Genomic DNA, 19,393 nt, shown 5'->3' with positions numbered 1-19,393 from the left:
GCCTATTTTCACAAAGTGGCCAATCAGAGGGCCATGACAGCGTAAGAGCATTCTCCCTACCTGGGTATCCAAGCAACTGGTACTCAAAAGCAGTGCCTGAAATGGAGGGAGAACATAAATAGTCACTGATGACCTTATCGTTCATGAATTCGTATAAACCTCTTTTAAAGCCATGGCTACATCCTGTACTGTGTGCTGCGTAAAGAGGTACATTCTTTTGCCTGTCCTGAATCTTGATTTCTGCACAATTGGACTTCTTCTGAGATCACACAAACCTGGTCCGATACCTAAATCCAGAATTAAACATGTGTTCAAGTGCTCACAGCTGCTCCAAAGTGCCTTTTTCTGCCTTCTTCATTTGACTCCATGCTTGGGTTTTAGTAATTTTCCTACGTGGCATTTTCTGTAGTGCAGTGCAAGTGTTTTTTATTATGGGAAAAACACTTATGTTGTACTTTACAAACACTATTTTTCAACCAACTTCTTCTGGCAAATGACTATAGAAGCACCTTTTTGCTAAAGCAGTCTAGGAAGCAACATAGAAAAAATGGCACCCAAGCATAGGGATGCAAGATCATTGATTTGACAGTCCTCTTATTACCAACATGAGTTATCCCCATTGCTTTATTAAATTTTTGAAGCTGCAGGAAATTAACAAAACAACTTTTAATGAAATGAAACAAAAAGTCTCCTTTAGAAACCAAGTATTCAGAGTATTAAATGGTATCAAATTGTTTCCCTGGGTAGTTTAACAAAATAAAAATTAAAAAATGGCATTTATTAATCAGCTCAATTTTTAATACACAGTTTAAGAATGTTGGCAGTGTAGAAGAAAATTAGTTTTTAAAACAAACCTGAATTTACCACCAGCAATACATTAAAGATCTGGAATCTCCAATAAGCAGTTCCAAAGAACAGTTGATTTTAATCACCAGCTACTGGAATACTGTTTAGTATAGCTGTGAGATAGATTGAAATCATTCCCACATTTGGGGACCAAGGCATACTCATGACATATTGGAGCTCCAGAACTATACTAGTAGCAGTCTTGAAAAAAAACTTAACAGTTCTACAGACATTTGCAGAAAATACCCAGGCAGTGGGAATAGCACTCCAGGCTTTTGGTTTGTTTGATTAGTCTTCTTACAGATACTGAAATAATAATTGGATTTACACTAATAAGTAAAGGTTAGAACACTGAAGTAGATAACGGCAGATCCCATTTGGTCCACACAAAAATCACAAATATTTAACTAATTATGTTTTAATAGGACATAGTAAACCTCAAAATTAAACACAGAATTCAGGAGTTTGGGCTGGCAAAAAAAAGAGACGAGAATACTAAAGAGCATTTTCCACCATTTACTCTCATTATCAAAAATATTTTTCAACTCTTCTTGCAAAACAGAAACAAAAAAAGTACATACGGAACACGTACATCACATCCTTCTTTCTATGGCTTTAAACCCCCCCCCAAACACACACACCCTGCCCTACCCACAGAAAAGACAGGGGGGAAACAAACCAAAAAGCCAACAAAAACGCTATTTGACCACATTCACATAAAATGACACCATGGTACACTACAGAACAAAAAGGAGGCATCATCCAATTGGTGTCCAAAACCTTTTGCTTACTTTTCAGACCTAGTAACCATCATTGTACATGCTTTGTGCCCAATCCAAAGTGTCTAATGTCATAATTCCCTGGCAATGTCACTTAATGAACAACTAGATGGCAAATGTAAAGGAGTTTTAGAAATTCTGGCATCACTTCCCTTCAAACAGGTTATTGAACTATTGTCCTTAAAATAGCAGGGTAATCTTTTCCATTCTAGTCAGCCCATAGATACGCAAATTGAGGAACTTACATGCTAGACCAGAGGTAGCCAACATGGTGACCTTCAGGTGATGTAGATCACAACTCCCATCAGCCCCAGCCAGCGTGGTCAATGGTCAGGAATGATGGGAGTTGCAATCTAACATCTGGATGCTACCACACTGGCTAACCTAGTTCTAGGCACACATCTCAACAATAGGAGGATGATACAAAGTGGTATATTTTCAACTTTACGGTTTGCTGTTTCTTTCATGGTATAATTGGAAATAAGCTAAAGACAAAAGCTTGTGTGTGGAGCAGAAGGTAAAACAGCTCCGATGGGCTCCAAGATTAACTTGCAACATCCACCACACCAATTCCATGCTTGGCACATCCCTGCTGTTCCAAACTTGGGCACACAGCAGCATGTTAGTCACTTTCTACCAATGCCCTGCTGTGTCTCATCTTGGTGCATCCAGCTGGTGTCTAATCCCATCCAGGACTCCACCTGGATAGGAGCAGATTTATGCAAGCAAGGCTGGGGGAAGCAGGCACTAGGATCTTGAAGTAGTAGCTGCATGGGAGGACCTCAGCAGAAAGGCAATGCCCTCACAGTGTCATCATGCTGCTATTATTCCAAGCATGTTTGTGTGAAGCGGGAGGAGGTATGCTTTTGCCAACAGCTAAAAACTAACATATACAATGATGTCTCAGTAATTTTGGCATGAGAATGAAATTGCTTTTATTTTGCAGCTAACTAGCACATTCCAAAATATACATTACCTATTTCATAATGAACTCCACAATAATATCTTGAAGATTAGCGTTTACAGTATGACACATAATGCAAAAGACTAGTGACATCAATCTGCAAATTCTTCCAAAAATAATAATAAAATAATAATAATAATAATAAGTCTTCAAAGGCTGCTTCATGACAATGCAACTTCTATTACTATTTCTGAAATATTACTCTAGAGATAAAGAAACATATATTTGAGAATCTTGAGTGTTCAAATCTGACAGGAGGGCCCAGTTTCATAGTTTTCTTTGCTTCAGGACAGCATACACTAGATGGAAAATTAAAATGACTTTAATTTTTGAACAAGTTTAAAGTGCTCAATTACTAATCTCCCTATCCACAATAATGTGGTCTTAGAAGACTGGCTGTGACATTTTTACTACAACTGCAGCATGAGCTTGACGCCGATTTCCTGCGACACTGACGCTAAACATGGGTACATAATAAATTACAAGTGTGATGGACTGACTAGAAACCATTGCTGTATATTCAATCAATCTCTGATTAAGCACAAAGCATGAACTGGTACAAGGTCAATATTTGCCCAAAAGTAATTGTGTATTATAAATCATTTACATTAGCATTTGATCTGAAACTATGAGGTGCTGTAAGAACTAAAGACAGTTTCAGGGTAACTCCGCAATTACCGTCAAACTATTTCCCAGACACTAACACACAACATAGCAATGAAAAACACTTGATACAAGTGATCTATATGCAGGAGCTCCGGCAAGTTAAACAGAACCATAGCTGCCCTCAAAATTATAGCAGTCCCCCTACCAAAGGCAGGAGAGAAAGATCAAAAAGAAAAAAATTGACTCAGCAGTCATATCTCATGTCTATAGCTTCGTCCAAGTTCTTATCATCGTTTGTACTGGCAGCTAAAAACGTTGCTACTGGTGACCCTGTCATATTAATTACACTGGTACTTGTGCTGGCATTGCGCACAGCAATGCTTGTCACATTAATGCCCAAGGTAAGCCTAGTCTGCTCCAAGGCCTTTTCTGGCACTGCAAATGCCTCCAGTTTCTTCTCCCCATTAGCCATATAGGAATTTTGGCAGCCACGGCATATGCAGTCTAAGCAAGCTTTACGGTTCGAGTAACAAGGACAGCGTTGGCCACGACATGTAAGAACACTTGGATTTTGGGTGGCTCGACCACATTTGCACCCCTTCTTTTCCTGTGGCTTTTTGTACACCGTTTTTGTTAGACCACCTGGCACATGACTGCCAGCTCTTGATTTTTTCAGCATTCCTGTTTTGGATTTCGGGTGGGGTTTCTTGGCGGTGTGGTCTAGAGTCTTTTTCATGCCTTTATTTGCTAAGAGTACAGTTTTGCCTATTTTAGGAGCGGTGCCTCCATTTGGTACAGCTGCTACAGGCTGCAAAGACATCTTTGTATCCTGTTTCACTGTTACCGGGGCTGAGGCTCCCAACGTTGGGCCACGAAGGATGCTGGAAATGGGAAGAGGCTGAACCTTTTCACTGTCACTTTCGGAACGCGATCGCTTTCTATTTAATTTTACCGCCTTCGGTGTCACAGCTGTACATGAAATCCCATAAGGTGAAGCACCCATTGACATGAACATGCTATGGCTAGGAGGCGGAGGACAAAGCTGCAAAAAAGGGCCGTTGGATATATTGGTTTCCAAGCTATGTTGCAGATTAGGACCACAGACCTCTGTGTTGGAGTCCAAGCTCCGTAGTACTTCCTCAACACTAAGTAGAAGAGAATCACCAGGTTTGGTGGTGTCTTTGCTGAAACTGCAGGTATCACTGCTTGCCACACACAAGTCACTAGGAGAAACAGCATCACAGATAGGCTGAAGACTGCTGGAAATAGCTTCAGTTTTTACATACTGTCCAGGGTGAAGATTGCTAGAAATATCGTCACTTTTTAAGCACTGGCCAGGCTGAAGATTGCTAGAATTATCGTCAGTTTCTATGCACGGTGCAGGGCTACATACATCAACTGTATTTGCTTGTTCAGGAGAAGGAATATTTGCTCCAATTTTATCTACTGACAGCCCATTGCAATTGGGCAACCCATTAATAGTGGAGCCTTTCACATCAGACTCATGTGTGCTTTCAGGAACAGAAGAATGGCATGCTGGAGGCTCATTAGCATGCTCTGAGGTTGAAGGTGATGGGGAATGTGTGATACACAATGCAACGGCTTCATCAGATGTTTCTTCTGTATCTTCATGGAGTGCAGCGCCATCTTTAAGCAAAGTCAATAGATCTGGAGAAGTCTCAGCAGCTTTTTTAATATCCCGTGCTAGTGGTGTTTGTGTAATGTACTCACATAGTTTTTTATAGCAATTCACTAGAATGCTTAACTGTTTATTTTCTTCAAACTGCTCATAGTCCTTGCACCAACTACACGATGGTTTCATCATCATCTTCTGGCCCTTACAGGTTTTGCATACATAATGCTGGCATGTGGAATTGGTGGGTGCAATTGGATCTTGCAGCAGATCTCCTAAAATGAAAAGGAAAAAAAAGTATTTTAAAAACTCAGATCTGTCACCAAACAAATATTCTCACTCTCAGTGCTCCACCATATTCACTTGGCTTTGTTACAATTAAAGCAAAGCCCAGGAGATTCTATACTTCTGCAATCATTGACAAATATTTGCTCATAATACAGAATTCTTGCAACCATCAGCAAATGACTGATCAAATCCCGCTCCTTCCATGTGTTCTCTGGTAGTTGCACCAAACTAGTGCTTACTAGAGTGGTATAAGCCCTTGAAAAATGCCCTGCACTTTTTTGGGCAAGGCATTGTAAATTCTTTGGCAAAAATTAAGTAAATTCAGCAAGGTGGCACAACTCTTTTAATATACTTATACCTTGGCAGCAGAAATGTACCTGCCCCTGCTGGAGAACTGAAAGTTTTTTGAATTAAGAATTTCACTGACTTTCACCAATCCTATTTTCAAATGGGAAGGGAAAAACACAACATTGAGTCACAAGTAAGAAAAGAAGAACAGAGGGCTACTTCCCACATTAGTTTTGTCAACAGAGATTAACAATTGGGTGATTTACATATGTTTTTTAAATCACTTTTTTCAAACATAAATTATAAAAATAACACAAAGAATACAAGGTCTGTCCATCATCACTTCCACATCTTCCTTCACTCAATCACTAACTTGCAGCTCAAAAACCAGGAGACAGTAAGAAAGAGATTACCACACGCATCTGAAAAGCTATCAGATGTATCGGCTTTTCAATACTTTCAACATGTCAACCAAAAGATACCTGCACCTGCTATTTAATACTTTAGCTATAGTTGTGATATAAAGCTGAAACGTTCTCATAAATTCTTCACATGGAGCTTTGCTATGCGCTACGCTTACCCCATGAGTGCAGTCCCACCATGCAAGGCTGCTCTAGCTGATGAGAGTTCCAACGGGTCCACAACAAGGGGACAGAGAGTTGGAAGGGGCAGAAATCACACAAACAGTGAAGGATGAATTGTTGCTCTTTCTTCACTTAGTGGCTAAGTTCCACAGTTCGTCTCTCTTCTAACCATATCATAGGGATATGTAGTAAGCAGCTAAGAAGAGAGGGAAAAGGCAGAGGAGAGGAGAGACAGAAAGAGCCAGTAGTATCTACGGTACCTTCAAAAAGAAATTACCATCCCCTCTAATGTTGCTCTCTGCCTCTTGGCAGGGAATCCTTCAGAATACTCTACAAAAAGAGCTCACATGTGACAAGTATAAAGTGTAGCTAGGCAATTAATATTAAACAAACAATAAGAAATAGCAGTCATCTGAGCAAAATGATAAAAGATGCTTGAAAATGGCCTGTGTGTATCATATAGTGTGTGTTCACACACACACACACACACACACACACACACACACACAAACAAACACAGATATACAGAACCTGATGGTGCAAGTCAAAGGACCTGAAACCCTTCCTCAGAAAATACAACAAAGGCAGTTACCTATTCTGTATCAAAGAAAGGAAGAAAAATAAACAATAAATGAAACCGCAAGTTATTAAAATGAGAAGAGCTTGAAATAAAAGAAGCAGCAGGCTAAGAAAAAATGCAAGTATACGCACAAAAATCAATTAGGGACAATTCAGTCTCCTGCTGCATCCTCCCTCCTGTGCACACACAGCTTGAACATGTGCATTTCTGCACATAGGAACAGACGATCATCCACTATGTTATTAATTTAAGGGAAAACAGTACATTTACTAAATGCCAACAGTAAGTTGAGCAATATAATTATTAAAGAAAGCTGGCTTATTAGCAGCTTGCAATGCCGGAGCCCAATCTCCATCCCAGTTTACTACATACCATATTTTCCCCTCTATAACATGCAGATTTTTTCTCCTAAAAAGGAAGGGGAAATGTCTGTGCGTGTTATTGAGCGAATGTGTGGTCCCTGGAGCCGACTGGCACGAGTGGAGGCAAAAAAAAAATCAGGCAAAAATCAAATCGCGCGTCTTGGAGAAGGGAAACCTGAAAAGAGGAAGCGGCTGCTTTCCTGCATTCTGCCTCAGGGTCTTACTGCCCACCCTCCTCTGTTTCCTTGCTGTGTTTGCTCAAACGGAACAAAAAGCAGGGAAAGCCCCTCCCCTCCAGGCAAGCAGAGGGGAAAGCAGAGCGTCCTTCATTCTAATTTCTCTCCGTGAAAACATGCAGGAGGGAGAGAGAGAGAGAGAGAGAGAGCGCGCGCGCTGGCTGGCTTGGGTAGGGAAAAACTTTTGCCTTCGTTTCCTCCCTCCCGTTATACCCCTCTCCTGCATTCTTAGCCAGCTGCTTCTCTGCACACCCCTCTTGTGCTCCTTGTCCCTTCTGTGTTTTTCCTTCCCTCCCCACTTAAAATGTGGTTAAAAAGCATGGATCCACATGGATCCTCAGGATCTTTGCATTGGGTCACCCCAAATTCACCATCAGATCACATAGCATGTCCATGGCTACAGCCTGCCCCCCAAAAATCACATACCCACTGTTGCCTGGGGCTGCAATGGTGTAAAAACGTGGTTACAAAGCATGGATCCACAGGGATCCTCAGGATCTTTGCATTGGGTCACCCCAAATTCACCATCAGATCACATAGCATGTCCATGGCTATAGCCTGCCCCCCCAAAATCACGTACCCACTGTTGCCTGGGGCTGCAATGGTGCAAAAACGTGGTTAAAAAGCATGGGTCCACATGGATCCTCAGGATCTTTGCATTGGGTCACTCCAAATTCACCATCAGATCACATAGCATGTCCATGGCTACAGCCTGCCCCCCCAAAATCACGCACCCACTGTTGTCTGGGGCTGCAATGGTGCAAAAACGTGGTTACAAAGCATGGATCCACAGGGATTCTCAGGATTTTTCCATTGGGTCACCCCAAATTCACCATCAGATCACATGTCTGTGGCCACAGCATGAAGCACAAAAATGATACATCCACTGTTTCATTCAGAATGTTTTTTCCCTTGTTTTCCTCCTCTAAAAACGATGTGCGTGTTATGGTCAGGTGCGTGTTATAGAGCGAAAAATACGGTATATAAAAGTATAACCACCACAAAAGTAGTAGAGATTTTGTGAACAAAGATACAGATAATCTCTATACCTAACTTTTCTAAGAGCATAAATGAGCTGGAAGCAATCTTAGACAATACTACTATTAATGACTCACTGAATTACAAACAACAAAACCCTGCTAATTGAGAGTTGACATTTTAATGAAGGCAAATCAACTCTCAACTTAACACACTTAAGGGCAACCTGTGGACCACAGGTTATCATCATGAATCTTCTGCTGTTATTTAACCAAATTTGCTGCTCCGCAGCCAATATAACCTTCAAATATGCTGTGATGTTGCCAATTATTACCCCAACCAACTATCCACTGATTTTAACTGCCCACTGCCTTTATTTGATCCAGCACTATTTCCTGCTGCCAACCAGAGTGCATGTGGTAGAGTGTCTACATCAGGGTAGTCCAATTTTTCATACCAAGTCAGTTGCAAGCGTACTTTGACACAGAACCCGCAGGCTGTGCACGGGGGTGGGAGAGGCAAAAAATGTACACACACACATACACATAGACACAGACACCCTAGGCCCTCACGCTGCATTCCCTTAGCCAGCTAAGCAAGGCTTTGGGAAGGAGACTCAAGGCTCTATGGCAGGGCCCTAGAATCCCATACTTCCTTCCCAAAGCTCGGAAAGTGAAAACTAAGCTTTGGGAAGGAGGCAGGTGTACTCTAGGACCCTGTCAGAGTCCACACACCTTCCCAAAGCCCAATGCCTCTTTACCTAGCTTTGGAAAGGCAGTGGGGAGTCTTTTCTGGGGGTGGGGTTGTCAAATGTTGTTGAGGACTGCCAATAAAAGGCTTTGAGGGTCACATGAGGCCCTCAGGCCATGGGATAGACCACCCTGGTCTACATGGTGGTCTACCAAACACGCTCTATGGTCAGACATTACAGCTGACTTGAGATCCCAACAGTTATTGAGGACAAACTAGGGAGCTATGCCACATTGTAGTTCCCCAGTGGGTGCTGTCCCATCATGCATCCCACCAAGATAATCTGGTTTAGGAACATGTGCAGAGGAGGTTGACCAAGATGAACAAGCCTTATGAGGAACAGATGAGGGAGTTGGGTACATTTAGCCTGGAAAAGAGGAGGTTGAGAGGGGACATGATAGCCATCTTCAAATAACTAAAGTGCTGTCACATGAAGGATGGAGCAAATGCCCACAAGAGGTGGATATAGTGTTGGATCAATCCATCAACCTCTGATGGATGATTTAGAAGGATTGGGTACAGCATCACTTTTGCTGTGTGTGTGTGTGCCTGTATTTATACTCAGCAGAGTTGCATCTCAATGCAGCTCCTTCCTTGGAAGTGTCTTCAGGGTTGAAGGTACACACAGTAGTCAATAAACACTCATGGACACCGTAAAGATTCAGTCAAGTGTAGAAGTTTACTTGACAGGGATAAAAGCATATTGGTAGCAAATATATATAGACATTCACCACTGCTGTGGTCAAGGGATGCTTAGAGTCCAACAAGAGTCCAAGACTCTCTCTGTTTCTCTCACCACAAGACACAAGCAAGAGACTCACAGCAAGTTACAAGTTACACAGAACCATAGTTATCAGTACTTGCTGTCAAACTGTGCATGTCCAAAGAACAGTTCCCACAAAAAAATAACCTTGCATCAAAACAATCTCAGACTTCTGCTGCTTCTTGAAACGACTTGTCTGTTTCTAGAACAAATGATTCTCTCTCTCTCTCTCTCTCTCTCTCTCTCTCACACACACACACACACACACACACACACACACACACACAGAGAGAGGGGGGGGGAATATCCAACATATGGATGCCCCTTCCTTGGAGTTTTTAAAGCAGAGGTTGGCTGATCATCTGCCAGGTATGATTTAGTTATGTATGACTGCACTAGATGACCTTCAGGGTCCCTTCCAACTCTACAATTCTCTGTCACAACATCAATTAGCCAGCTTCTAAGGAAAGAAACATGAGTGCACTCTAACCGTGCTTCCAGTTCTTTATTTTCTGCCTTTGCAGTCCGGCTTGAACTCAAGCCAGGTTGGAAAGGAAGATCCCTTTGCAAGCATGGACTGGCTACATTGGGATGTTCAATTAGAAACTTTTTCATTCAGTTGATTCCTGCGAAGTTGCTGCCCCTGCCAATTACTGCTTATAGCTGCAGCTTCCCTCAGTGTACTTTAAGACTCCTGATTGTCCCCTTGTCTTTACTTTCCCCATACCTGCTGTCAGTTAGGCTTGGTTTTCAGGAAATGGCCTCACAAGCCAATAGCACCCCTGCTAGGTCTAATCTGGCTACCAGGTTGGAGGTTCCCCATCACTGACCTAAAAGCAGACTGAAGGAATGATGTGCAAAATTTTGTTTCAGTACACTGTATCAAAGTTAAGTTGGAACTTTAATAAAAAGCTGAAAGCATATAAATCAAGTAAGGACACCAGACACTTTCTGGCCCCAAACATACATTTCTCAGGGCCTTCCTCAGAGGAAGCTGTGAGCATAGCAGCATTCCACTCAAAGAGGAGAAAGGCATTTGAGACTGCCATCACTATGATCTGAGCACTTCTACATACTGAGGAGCTGACTTGCGAGAAAATTCCTAAAAAGGGTAGCAGGAGGGGAACTAATGGAAAGTGAGGAAGTGAGAGGAAAGGAGCTGGCAACTGTTAAGGAAAAGCAGTCTTAAAATTGGTAGTAAGATTCAGTGCAGGACACTCACATTTAGTATCAAGCATCTCCTAAAAATATATTATATAGTTTTCTATGCAGATTCTAATTCTGGTTGTAAAAATGATCCTTATTCTGGTTATAAAATTTGAGTCCTGAATAAGAGCATTTTACAAAGTTGACACTGGAAAAAGTCAAGTTGGAAAGAAATGTGAGAGCCGCAAGCCTAGCAGACAGGGAAAGTGAAGATCTAGGAGTAAGGGTAGGCACCCTTCAGACTTGCCTTATCAACTTTGGTTTTTTACTAGAATTCTAAGAGCTACCAAGTGGATCCATTTGCAAAAGATATACACTTAGAACGGAAATATTCTGAGTTCAATTTTGTTTTGAGTACCAAAATTGAATTCAGCTCACAATCCTATGCAATAATTTATTCTAATTACCCCACCACTCGATTTTTCTTCATTTCAGCAGTATAATTTTGAGGGTCATTTTGCTGTTGCCATTGTTAAATGACGGAGACAGAAATCCTTACCAATCTACTGTGTCATCCAAATATTTTACAGTAGATCTGGATTTACCTTCTGCCTACTCTGGCAGTACAGAAATCCCCCTCTCAATTGCTGCTCAAGGGACTATTTTGTTTTGAAGCCTTCAGCAGACACTGACCAACCATGCAATAAAAGATGGATTTTCCTCTAAAACTACAGGAGCTTGTATTTTTTAAACAAATACAATATTGATGGAAAATATCGCACCATATCTTACATCACATGAAACAAAAGGAAAGCTACCTATTATGCATGCAATCCCCCTAATTGCTCATACAGTATTGTTTTCTTTTAGCTTGAAGTTTTACAGATTCCAGGCTTTGTTAAAAACTGATACCAATGTGAGAACATCGACTTCCTCAAACACCACTTTAAAACTTCTCTAGAGCACTAAACTTTCCATTTGCCCCATTTGATTGAAACAGACCCACCAGTAAACCTCCTTGTGCAGGATACTGTGACATTATGAAGTTATAGCCCTGCTGCAACTAACACAATGGGTTTTGCAGCATGATTAAATTGTCATGTTTACGTAGCTATGTATTGCAACAACGTAACAATTGATGCTACATCACCACAAAACTGTCACTGTTGCAACTATGACACTGAAAGGTTAATAAGCAAGGGAATAGCAGTCACTAGGTTAATTAGGATCCTCCCCACCGTCTGAGGTCACATTTCCACTAACAGGGGGGGAAAAGGTGTCATATCTACTACATTCAATGAACAGCCCTCGACACAAATCTGACACTGCCCTCCTCTCACACATTGGAGCACAGGATTCCAACCAGTTCATTTACCAACCACAACACAGAACCAGCAGTGTATGAGGTGCATGAGATCTGGGGATCAAGATGCCCAAGATGTGCCTACATCACTCTGCCCTCGCACATATACCGGTAATATGCAGTAGAGTAGGAGTGTTATGGTGCAGCTCCACATAGGCCATATTACTCTAAATCCTAGAATATATTTTAGGCAATTGTCTCTAATCTTCCATTCTGTGTAAAAGTTTTTTTTTCCCCCAGTCACCAATTGAAGCAAACTCTCAAGCAAGTACGTATTTTTCGCTCTATAAGACGCACCAGACCACAAGACGCACCTAGTTTTTGGAGGAGGAAAACAAGAAGAAAAAATTTCTGAATCTCAGAAGCCGGAACAGCAAGAGGGATCACTGTGCAGTGAAAGCAGCAATCCCTCTTGCTGTTCTGGCTTCTGGGATAGCTGCGCAGCCTGCATTCGCTCCATAAGACGCACGCACATTTCCCCTTACTTTTTAGAAGGGAAAAAGTGAGTCTTATAGAGCAAAAAATACGGTACACCACCAGTCTTTTTAAATAGGTAAAGGTAAAGGTATCCCTGCCCGTACGGGCCAGTCTTGACAGACTCTAGGGTTGTGCGCCCATCTCACTCAAGAGGCCGGGGGCCAGCGCTGTCCGCAGACACTTCCGGGTCACGTGGCCAGCGTGACAAAGCTGCATCTGGTGAGCCAGCGCAGCCCACGGAAACGCCGTTTACCTTCCTGCCAGTAAGCGGTCCCTATTTATCTACTTGCACCTGGGGTGCTTTCGAACTGCTAGGTTGGCAGGCGCTGGGACCGAGCAACGGGAGCGCACCCCGCCGCGGGGATTCGAACCGCCGACCTTTTGATCAGCAAGCCCTAGGCGCTGAGGCTTTTACCCACAGTGCCACCCGCGTCCCTGTCTTTTTAAATACATCACAGATTAACCATGTATTCACTTAGAAACAAAGCTATGTTCATATGCTGCAAATCAGGCAACTGACACACTGGTCCTGTTCACATGTCACAATAAACAGTAAAATCATGGCTTATTGTGAAGGGTAAGCTAAGAACAAACCTTAGCTTTTAGTTGTGGCTTATTTGGAGAGACACAAACCATGAATTCTTGTTCAGATGTAATGTTAATCTAAGCCTTGTGGTTTGTTTCTGCAGCAGGGTTTCCATTGTTGCATTGGATTCCACTGTTGTGCAACACTGTATACAGCCTCATAATTCCAAATATAAAATATTGCCCTTTGAGTGCTAAAAAAATAAGTTCTCTCCCCTACAGGAAGACATACAGTTGTACCAAATGACAAACAAAACTGTTCATTTCACAGAGAGGAGCACATTCTTTGATTCTGTTTTATTAAAATTTATATCCTGCTTAATCAATGTGTGTTTCTGTAACAATAATAGCCTTTGAAATTTGGTTCTAACGTGCCATCAATTCCATTCACCTTACATTTTAAACTGCATCCAAATCTCCATGACATACCATGCATCCTAGGCAGAGACTTATGGATTAGCACTTCCTGAACCCATGTTTGAGGTGATGATTTGCAGAAGAGTCATTATTTCATCTTGGACTTTGTTCAGTACCAGGTTAACTATCATAAAAATATTGTTTGTGTATGAACAGTCATTGTAAACTAGGGAAGAGCTGGTATTCAACACATTTTTTTACCAATCAGTCCCAAGCAGAGGGTCTTCTCAGTAATGGTGCCCTCCCTTAGGAACACCGTCCCATCAGATGTCAAGGAGATAAATAACTATGCAACTTTTAGAAGACACCCGAAAGCAGGCCTGTATTGGGAGGTTTTTAAGGTTTGATGTTTTATTATGTTTTTTATGTGTTAGAAGCCACCCCCAGTGGCTGAGGCAACCCAGTAAGATGGGAGAGGTTTAAATAATAATATTATTATTATTAAGCAATTATGGCTACGCTATCATACAAATTATCAGTTCTTCCAGTTCTAAGAATTATGTCTAATTTAATTTCATTAATAAAAATCAATGCATTTCTATTTACTACCAGAATGTCCAGCTCCAACACAAATATCTTTTCCTTACTAGTGTTTCCAACTTAATTACTTTGAAACCATCTGGAACAAAAGGGAAAAATGTGTTAACAGACTTGAAAAAGGAGATACCTGGGAACTTTCTTATTGGCAGCATGCCCAATGCCAGTGGCCACTCACTTGGGGTCCCTTCCAACTCTACAACTCTATGATTCTAGGAGAACCAAAACACCTCAAATTGTTATTCTTATGTCCTATAGCAAAGGTAAGGTCAGGACCCTCCAGCCTATGGGCCAAATGTGGTCCCTCGGTCCCATCTATCAGGTCCTCAATCCTGACCCTTTGCCACTGGCGTGGACTAGAAGGAATAACATGGCATAAAAACATGGAAGCTATGTTTAACATAGTGAGCATTACTTCAAGTATATAGCAGTTGAAACTGCCCTTTTAAAACAACCACAATAAAAGGAGACCACATAGGATTTTGACGAACAGTGAAAAGCACGATCCAGTTAAACTAGATCCTGTCAGCAACATCAAACAGAATGTTCATACTGGTTCCAAAATTGAAGCATTTAAAGTTTAGTAAGCAATCCTACAGTAGATAGGGAATAAAATTTACTTTCAGAAAAGACCACAGAGCATTTGGTTTACAATGGAAAAAGTAATTTTCTACAATCAAATTCAAGCCAGCTGTTTCTGCATCAAGCAATGGAGTAACAGAATCTCAGTAAATCAAAATACACCATGTATTCCAGTCAGGGGCGGAGCTACCTGCCCCAGCACCCGAAGAGGCGCGGGCCTGTGGAGGCAGGGCTAGCCGCCTGCATGGCAAGCATCTCTACCTGCCCACGCAGAGAGCGTGAGAGGGGCACGCTAGCCGTCAACCAGGAGAGTGGGGGTGGCGCTGCTAGCTGCCCACGCAGTGAGCATGGGGGGATGGCATGGCGATGTCACCCACCCTCATGGTTGACACCCGGTGCATACCACACACCCCGCACCCGCCTTCCTTCGCCAGTGATTCCAGTCAGGGTTATTGCTAACCTACATTGGTCTGGTCTTGTGCTTTTACAGTCATACCTCGGGTTGAAATTGCTTCAGGTTGAGCATTTTCGGGTTGCGTTCCGCAGCGACCCAGAAGTAACGGAACGCGTTACTTCCGGGTTTTGCCGCTCACGCATGCACTCAAAATGACGTCACGTGCATGCGCAGAAGCAGTGAATCGCGACCTGCGCACGCGCAGACACGGGTTGCATTCACTTCAGGATATGAATGGGGCTCCTGAACGGATCCCATTCACATCCAAAGGTACCACTGTATATTCATTTCCAATAGGTTTGTGCCAGCAAGAGCACCTGAACCCACAGAAACAAAAACTGGATGTCTAGAAGAGTTTTTCTTGCTCTCAGATCAATTTCTCTTTGCTCTCTGGCATCTATCAAAAGTTTAAACATGCCCCTCCCATCTCACTGGTCACTCTCCCTTCCCTTCTCAGGCTATCCACAAAATGATGGAACAGTGAACCGTGGTGGATGTGCCATCGTGGAACAAAAATAAGGCTCCATTGCAAGAATCATTTTTTACAAGATATGCCCTTTGGAGAACTAGATAGCTCAATTGGTTAGAGCATGATGCCAAGGTTGCAGGTTCAAGCCCCATATGAGACTACAGCATATTCCTGCATTGCAGGGGATTGGACTAGATGATCCTCAGGGTCCCTTCCAACTCTACAATTCTACATTCCATGCAACACTGATTCTATGATTCTATGTTGGCATCTGTCTGTCTCAAAAGACAATGGAGTATGACTCCAGGGATGAAGTCAAACCTCTGCATTAGCAGCACTGAAGTGACCTCCCCAGGTGCAAGCCTGGGCAGTGTGTATGGAGGTCCTGGGCTGCCCAGACAAGACCCCCATCTAGGCCTCACTGATGTGGTCGAAAGAAAAGTAAAGCAATAAGATTGGCACCAGCTTGGCTGCAGGAGTTGCCAGAAGGAGGCATACAAAACACCATCCAACTGTCTTATTAGAGACTCCACTCTGGATTTGTGTATTGTTTACTTCTTAGCCTTTTCTTCTCCCAAAGATATCCCTATGAAACATCATTAAATTACAGCAGATATTGGTTTCTACTGATTGCACTGTAAAAACCAACTATCTAGTGCTTGCCAGAGCTACCATGGGACATGGATTTGTTCTGAAGATCTCTATTTTGTACCATGGTGGCAGTGACAAGCACTGGATCTGTGTAGGCCCTTCTTCATGTGCCTCCACCACAAGAGGTCTGGAGAGTGGCAACACAAGAATGGGCCTTTTTCCAGTGGTTCCATGTTTGTGGAATGCTCTCCCCAGTGAGGTTCACCTGGCACCTTCATTATAGACCTTTAGGCACCAGGCAAAAACATTCCTCTTTAACCAGGCCTTTGACTGACTGACATCCAATGCCGTTTTAAAATGGGGGGGGGGGTATTCATTTTTTTGTTTTTATTTTGATTATGTATTTTGTGTTCTTACATTGTGATTTTATCTTGTGAACCGCTCTGAGATATATACAGGTGTTAATAACAACAACAACAACAACAACAACAACAACACAACAACAATAATATTCTTATAGATCAATCCAAGGAGACATATATCATCCATCATTTGATGGTGTCCTAGGGGAAGCTCCATGTAAAAATCATGAAAATACAAGAGGATCTGTTTTTAATCCAATTTCCATGTTTTCTCTTTTTCCATGCCCCACAGCAGCTATTTTGAGACTAGTGCCCACAAAATTCTCTCAGGATTCCACATACCCACAAGTCCAAAAGGTTGAGGATCACTGACCCATGTGCTAGCTTTGCCAGATTTTCTCACCAATGTATCAGTTGTGTCAAATGCCAGCCCTATCACAAGGTTGAATCAGTTGCCTCAGGTACAAAGAGTTCCATGGACATAATGAAAAGGACAGGTATTTAACCATATAAGGTGAAATCCAACATAGCTTTATGGCAATCATTCTGCCAGTACAATTATTTCTGCTCGTGCAACAAAATGTTCTTCCCCCCTCTCCTCCCACCACACAACCCTGAAACCTGCTCTAGGTGTTCCAACCCTCTGGAGCAAAAGGGGGGGGGGGAGGGATTGCCACTACACAAGCATAAATCCTTGTACTGACAGGACATGTTAGTAGAAAATCACCCATATTATTCCTCTTTCACAACAGAGTTTAAACACAGAACTTATGTTAAACTTTGTTTAATTCAATGTAAACCAATGGCTTTAATAGAATGCTTGATCATAGCAATAAGAAATGGATGTGTCGACTAAGTTTGGGAATGACAAGTTATGCACTGCAGAGGACTAGGAGCTACCTGAATTCTCTGTCTGAGATGCCATGGTGCCTTGAGTCAGCTCCACTCACTTATTCACTGGAGATGAACTTCAGAAGCTATGTTTTATTTTAAATTAATACCTTCAATGTAATTGATATTTTTTTTAAAAAAAGGAATATGTGAATGAAGAGCTAAGGACCTGACACACAGTCTAAAATTTGTTCCCTCTTGCAAAAAGCAATCTCACAAACTCTGTTCTAAAAGGCAGCAGTTAAAATATTTAACCTATTTCTGCTAATTTTGAGATGCAATGACCAGAAGATATCAGAACATTGATAAAGAGTGATTAAAGAATATGTTACAATGTCCCTATGCAATTTAAGACTGTTTGCATTTTTTGAAGTCTGTACTCCTATGCTCAACCTTACAATGCAATACTCTGGTTAGAGTGTTTCTTCACGAGAACGTCTGTTATCCAACTATCAAAACAAACTGAACACCATCAGTACAGGGATGACCTTATCCCTCCCTCACAGTATACAACATTTTCCCTCAAGCTCTACTGCCTTGTTCACCAACTCAGTGAACATTATATATATATATATATATATATATATCACTTCAAATGCATTGTTACACAAAGCAAACACACATTACATATTTAGCTTGCCAAATGCACTACTGCCAAAACTTTTAACTTCACAGAGTAACAGACCGACTATACACATATGCAAAACATTCTCATCCTCAGTCTAAACTTACGCCACACTAAAAGTGTTCGCCTGATATCCTACGCACGCCTACTTGGCAGTACAGGACCATAATAAAGCTTACTTTCAAGTAAGCATACACAGTTGGTCTTTAAGGTGTTAGCAAAAAAAAAAAAGGTTTGCCCTAACAAATCAACATAGGCTATTCCGCTTGAGCGAACAGGCAAAGTATGGAACCCCATTAGGAAGAGTTATAAAAAGATCAAAGTTTTCAGAAGCCCATCTCGTCCACAGAGCGGCAAAGGAGGGACATGTGACTCGGGTTCTTGTTGTTGTCTGTGTCCCCCTCCTTCCCGGGGTGTCCCTGTCAGTGACAGCATTTACTCAAGGAGCCGACAAGCCCATTCCCCGGTCAGTCTCAAGGAGGCCGGGCTGCGGGGGGAGCGCGGGGACTTTCACAACTCTCGGGCGGGAAGAGCGAGTCGCCCTGCGGGGCGCGCGCGCCTCTCGGCTGCCAAGCGAGGTTTCCCCGAAAAGGCGGCGGAGGCTTTGCTCCCTGCCCATTTCCAAGTGGGTGTAGCGAGTGAGGCGAGCCCGAGCCAAAGGGACGGACGGAGGGAGGGAAAAGGAGGGTGCCGGCTCGCCCGCGGCCCAGAACAATAGAAAGCGCCTCACTCACCGCACACACAGCAAGAGAGCGACTGCCGGAAGTAGGGCAGCAGCTTGCCGATCTCGGCCAGGCACTGCGGGTCCTCTCCGGGGCCGTAGTTGAGCACCAGGCGACTGGCGGAGATGTACAGGGCTGTAGCATTCACCGGGTTCATCGCAGACGCTGAGGCCGACGGCTCCGGGCTGAGAAGAAAGCGCGGCTCCGCGCCCGGGCAGGGCAGGCAGGCCGAGGGGCGGCTGCGCTCCTAGCCCCGCATCGAAGCGCCCTCACAGCCAGGGCCGGAGCCGGGGCCTGCTGCTCCTCCTCCGCCACCTCCCCCGCCGCAGCTCCTCTTCGCGCCGAGCGGCGGCGGCCCAGGCGGCTACTCCAGGCGGCCGGCCATGCCGGCCTTGCTCGCTCGCCCTCCCGGGGCGCCTCAGGCGGAGGGGAGGCCCCGCATGCGGGGGAGGGGCCGAGGCAGGATCCGCGAACCCAGCGCGCAGGGCGACGGCCCGGGCCCGGCTCTGGTAGGG

At 43.2% G+C, this 19,393-nt stretch overlaps 1 protein-coding gene across 1 annotated transcript; it reads right to left on the bottom strand.

The window, feature by feature from the left end:
* Positions 1 to 1,248: 1,248 nt before the first annotated feature.
* MSL2 (MSL complex subunit 2) lies at positions 1,249 to 19,035 on the bottom strand. The gene is made up of 2 exons (XM_028730800.2): positions 18,891 to 19,035; positions 1,249 to 5,103 (listed from the first exon to the last, which is right to left on the bottom strand). Exons 1-2 carry the CDS (start codon positions 19,033 to 19,035, stop codon positions 3,440 to 3,442), a joined length of 1,809 nt encoding a protein of 602 aa, XP_028586633.2. The 3' UTR covers positions 1,249 to 3,439.
* Positions 19,036 to 19,393: the final 358 nt, after the last annotated feature.

This window comes from Podarcis muralis, chromosome 6 (assembly GCF_964188315.1).
Source record: "Podarcis muralis chromosome 6, rPodMur119.hap1.1, whole genome shotgun sequence".
NCBI lineage: Eukaryota > Metazoa > Chordata > Lepidosauria > Squamata > Lacertidae > Podarcis > Podarcis muralis.
The sequence above is the reverse complement of the archived record's forward strand: the minus strand, read 5'-3'. Positions and strand labels throughout refer to the sequence as shown.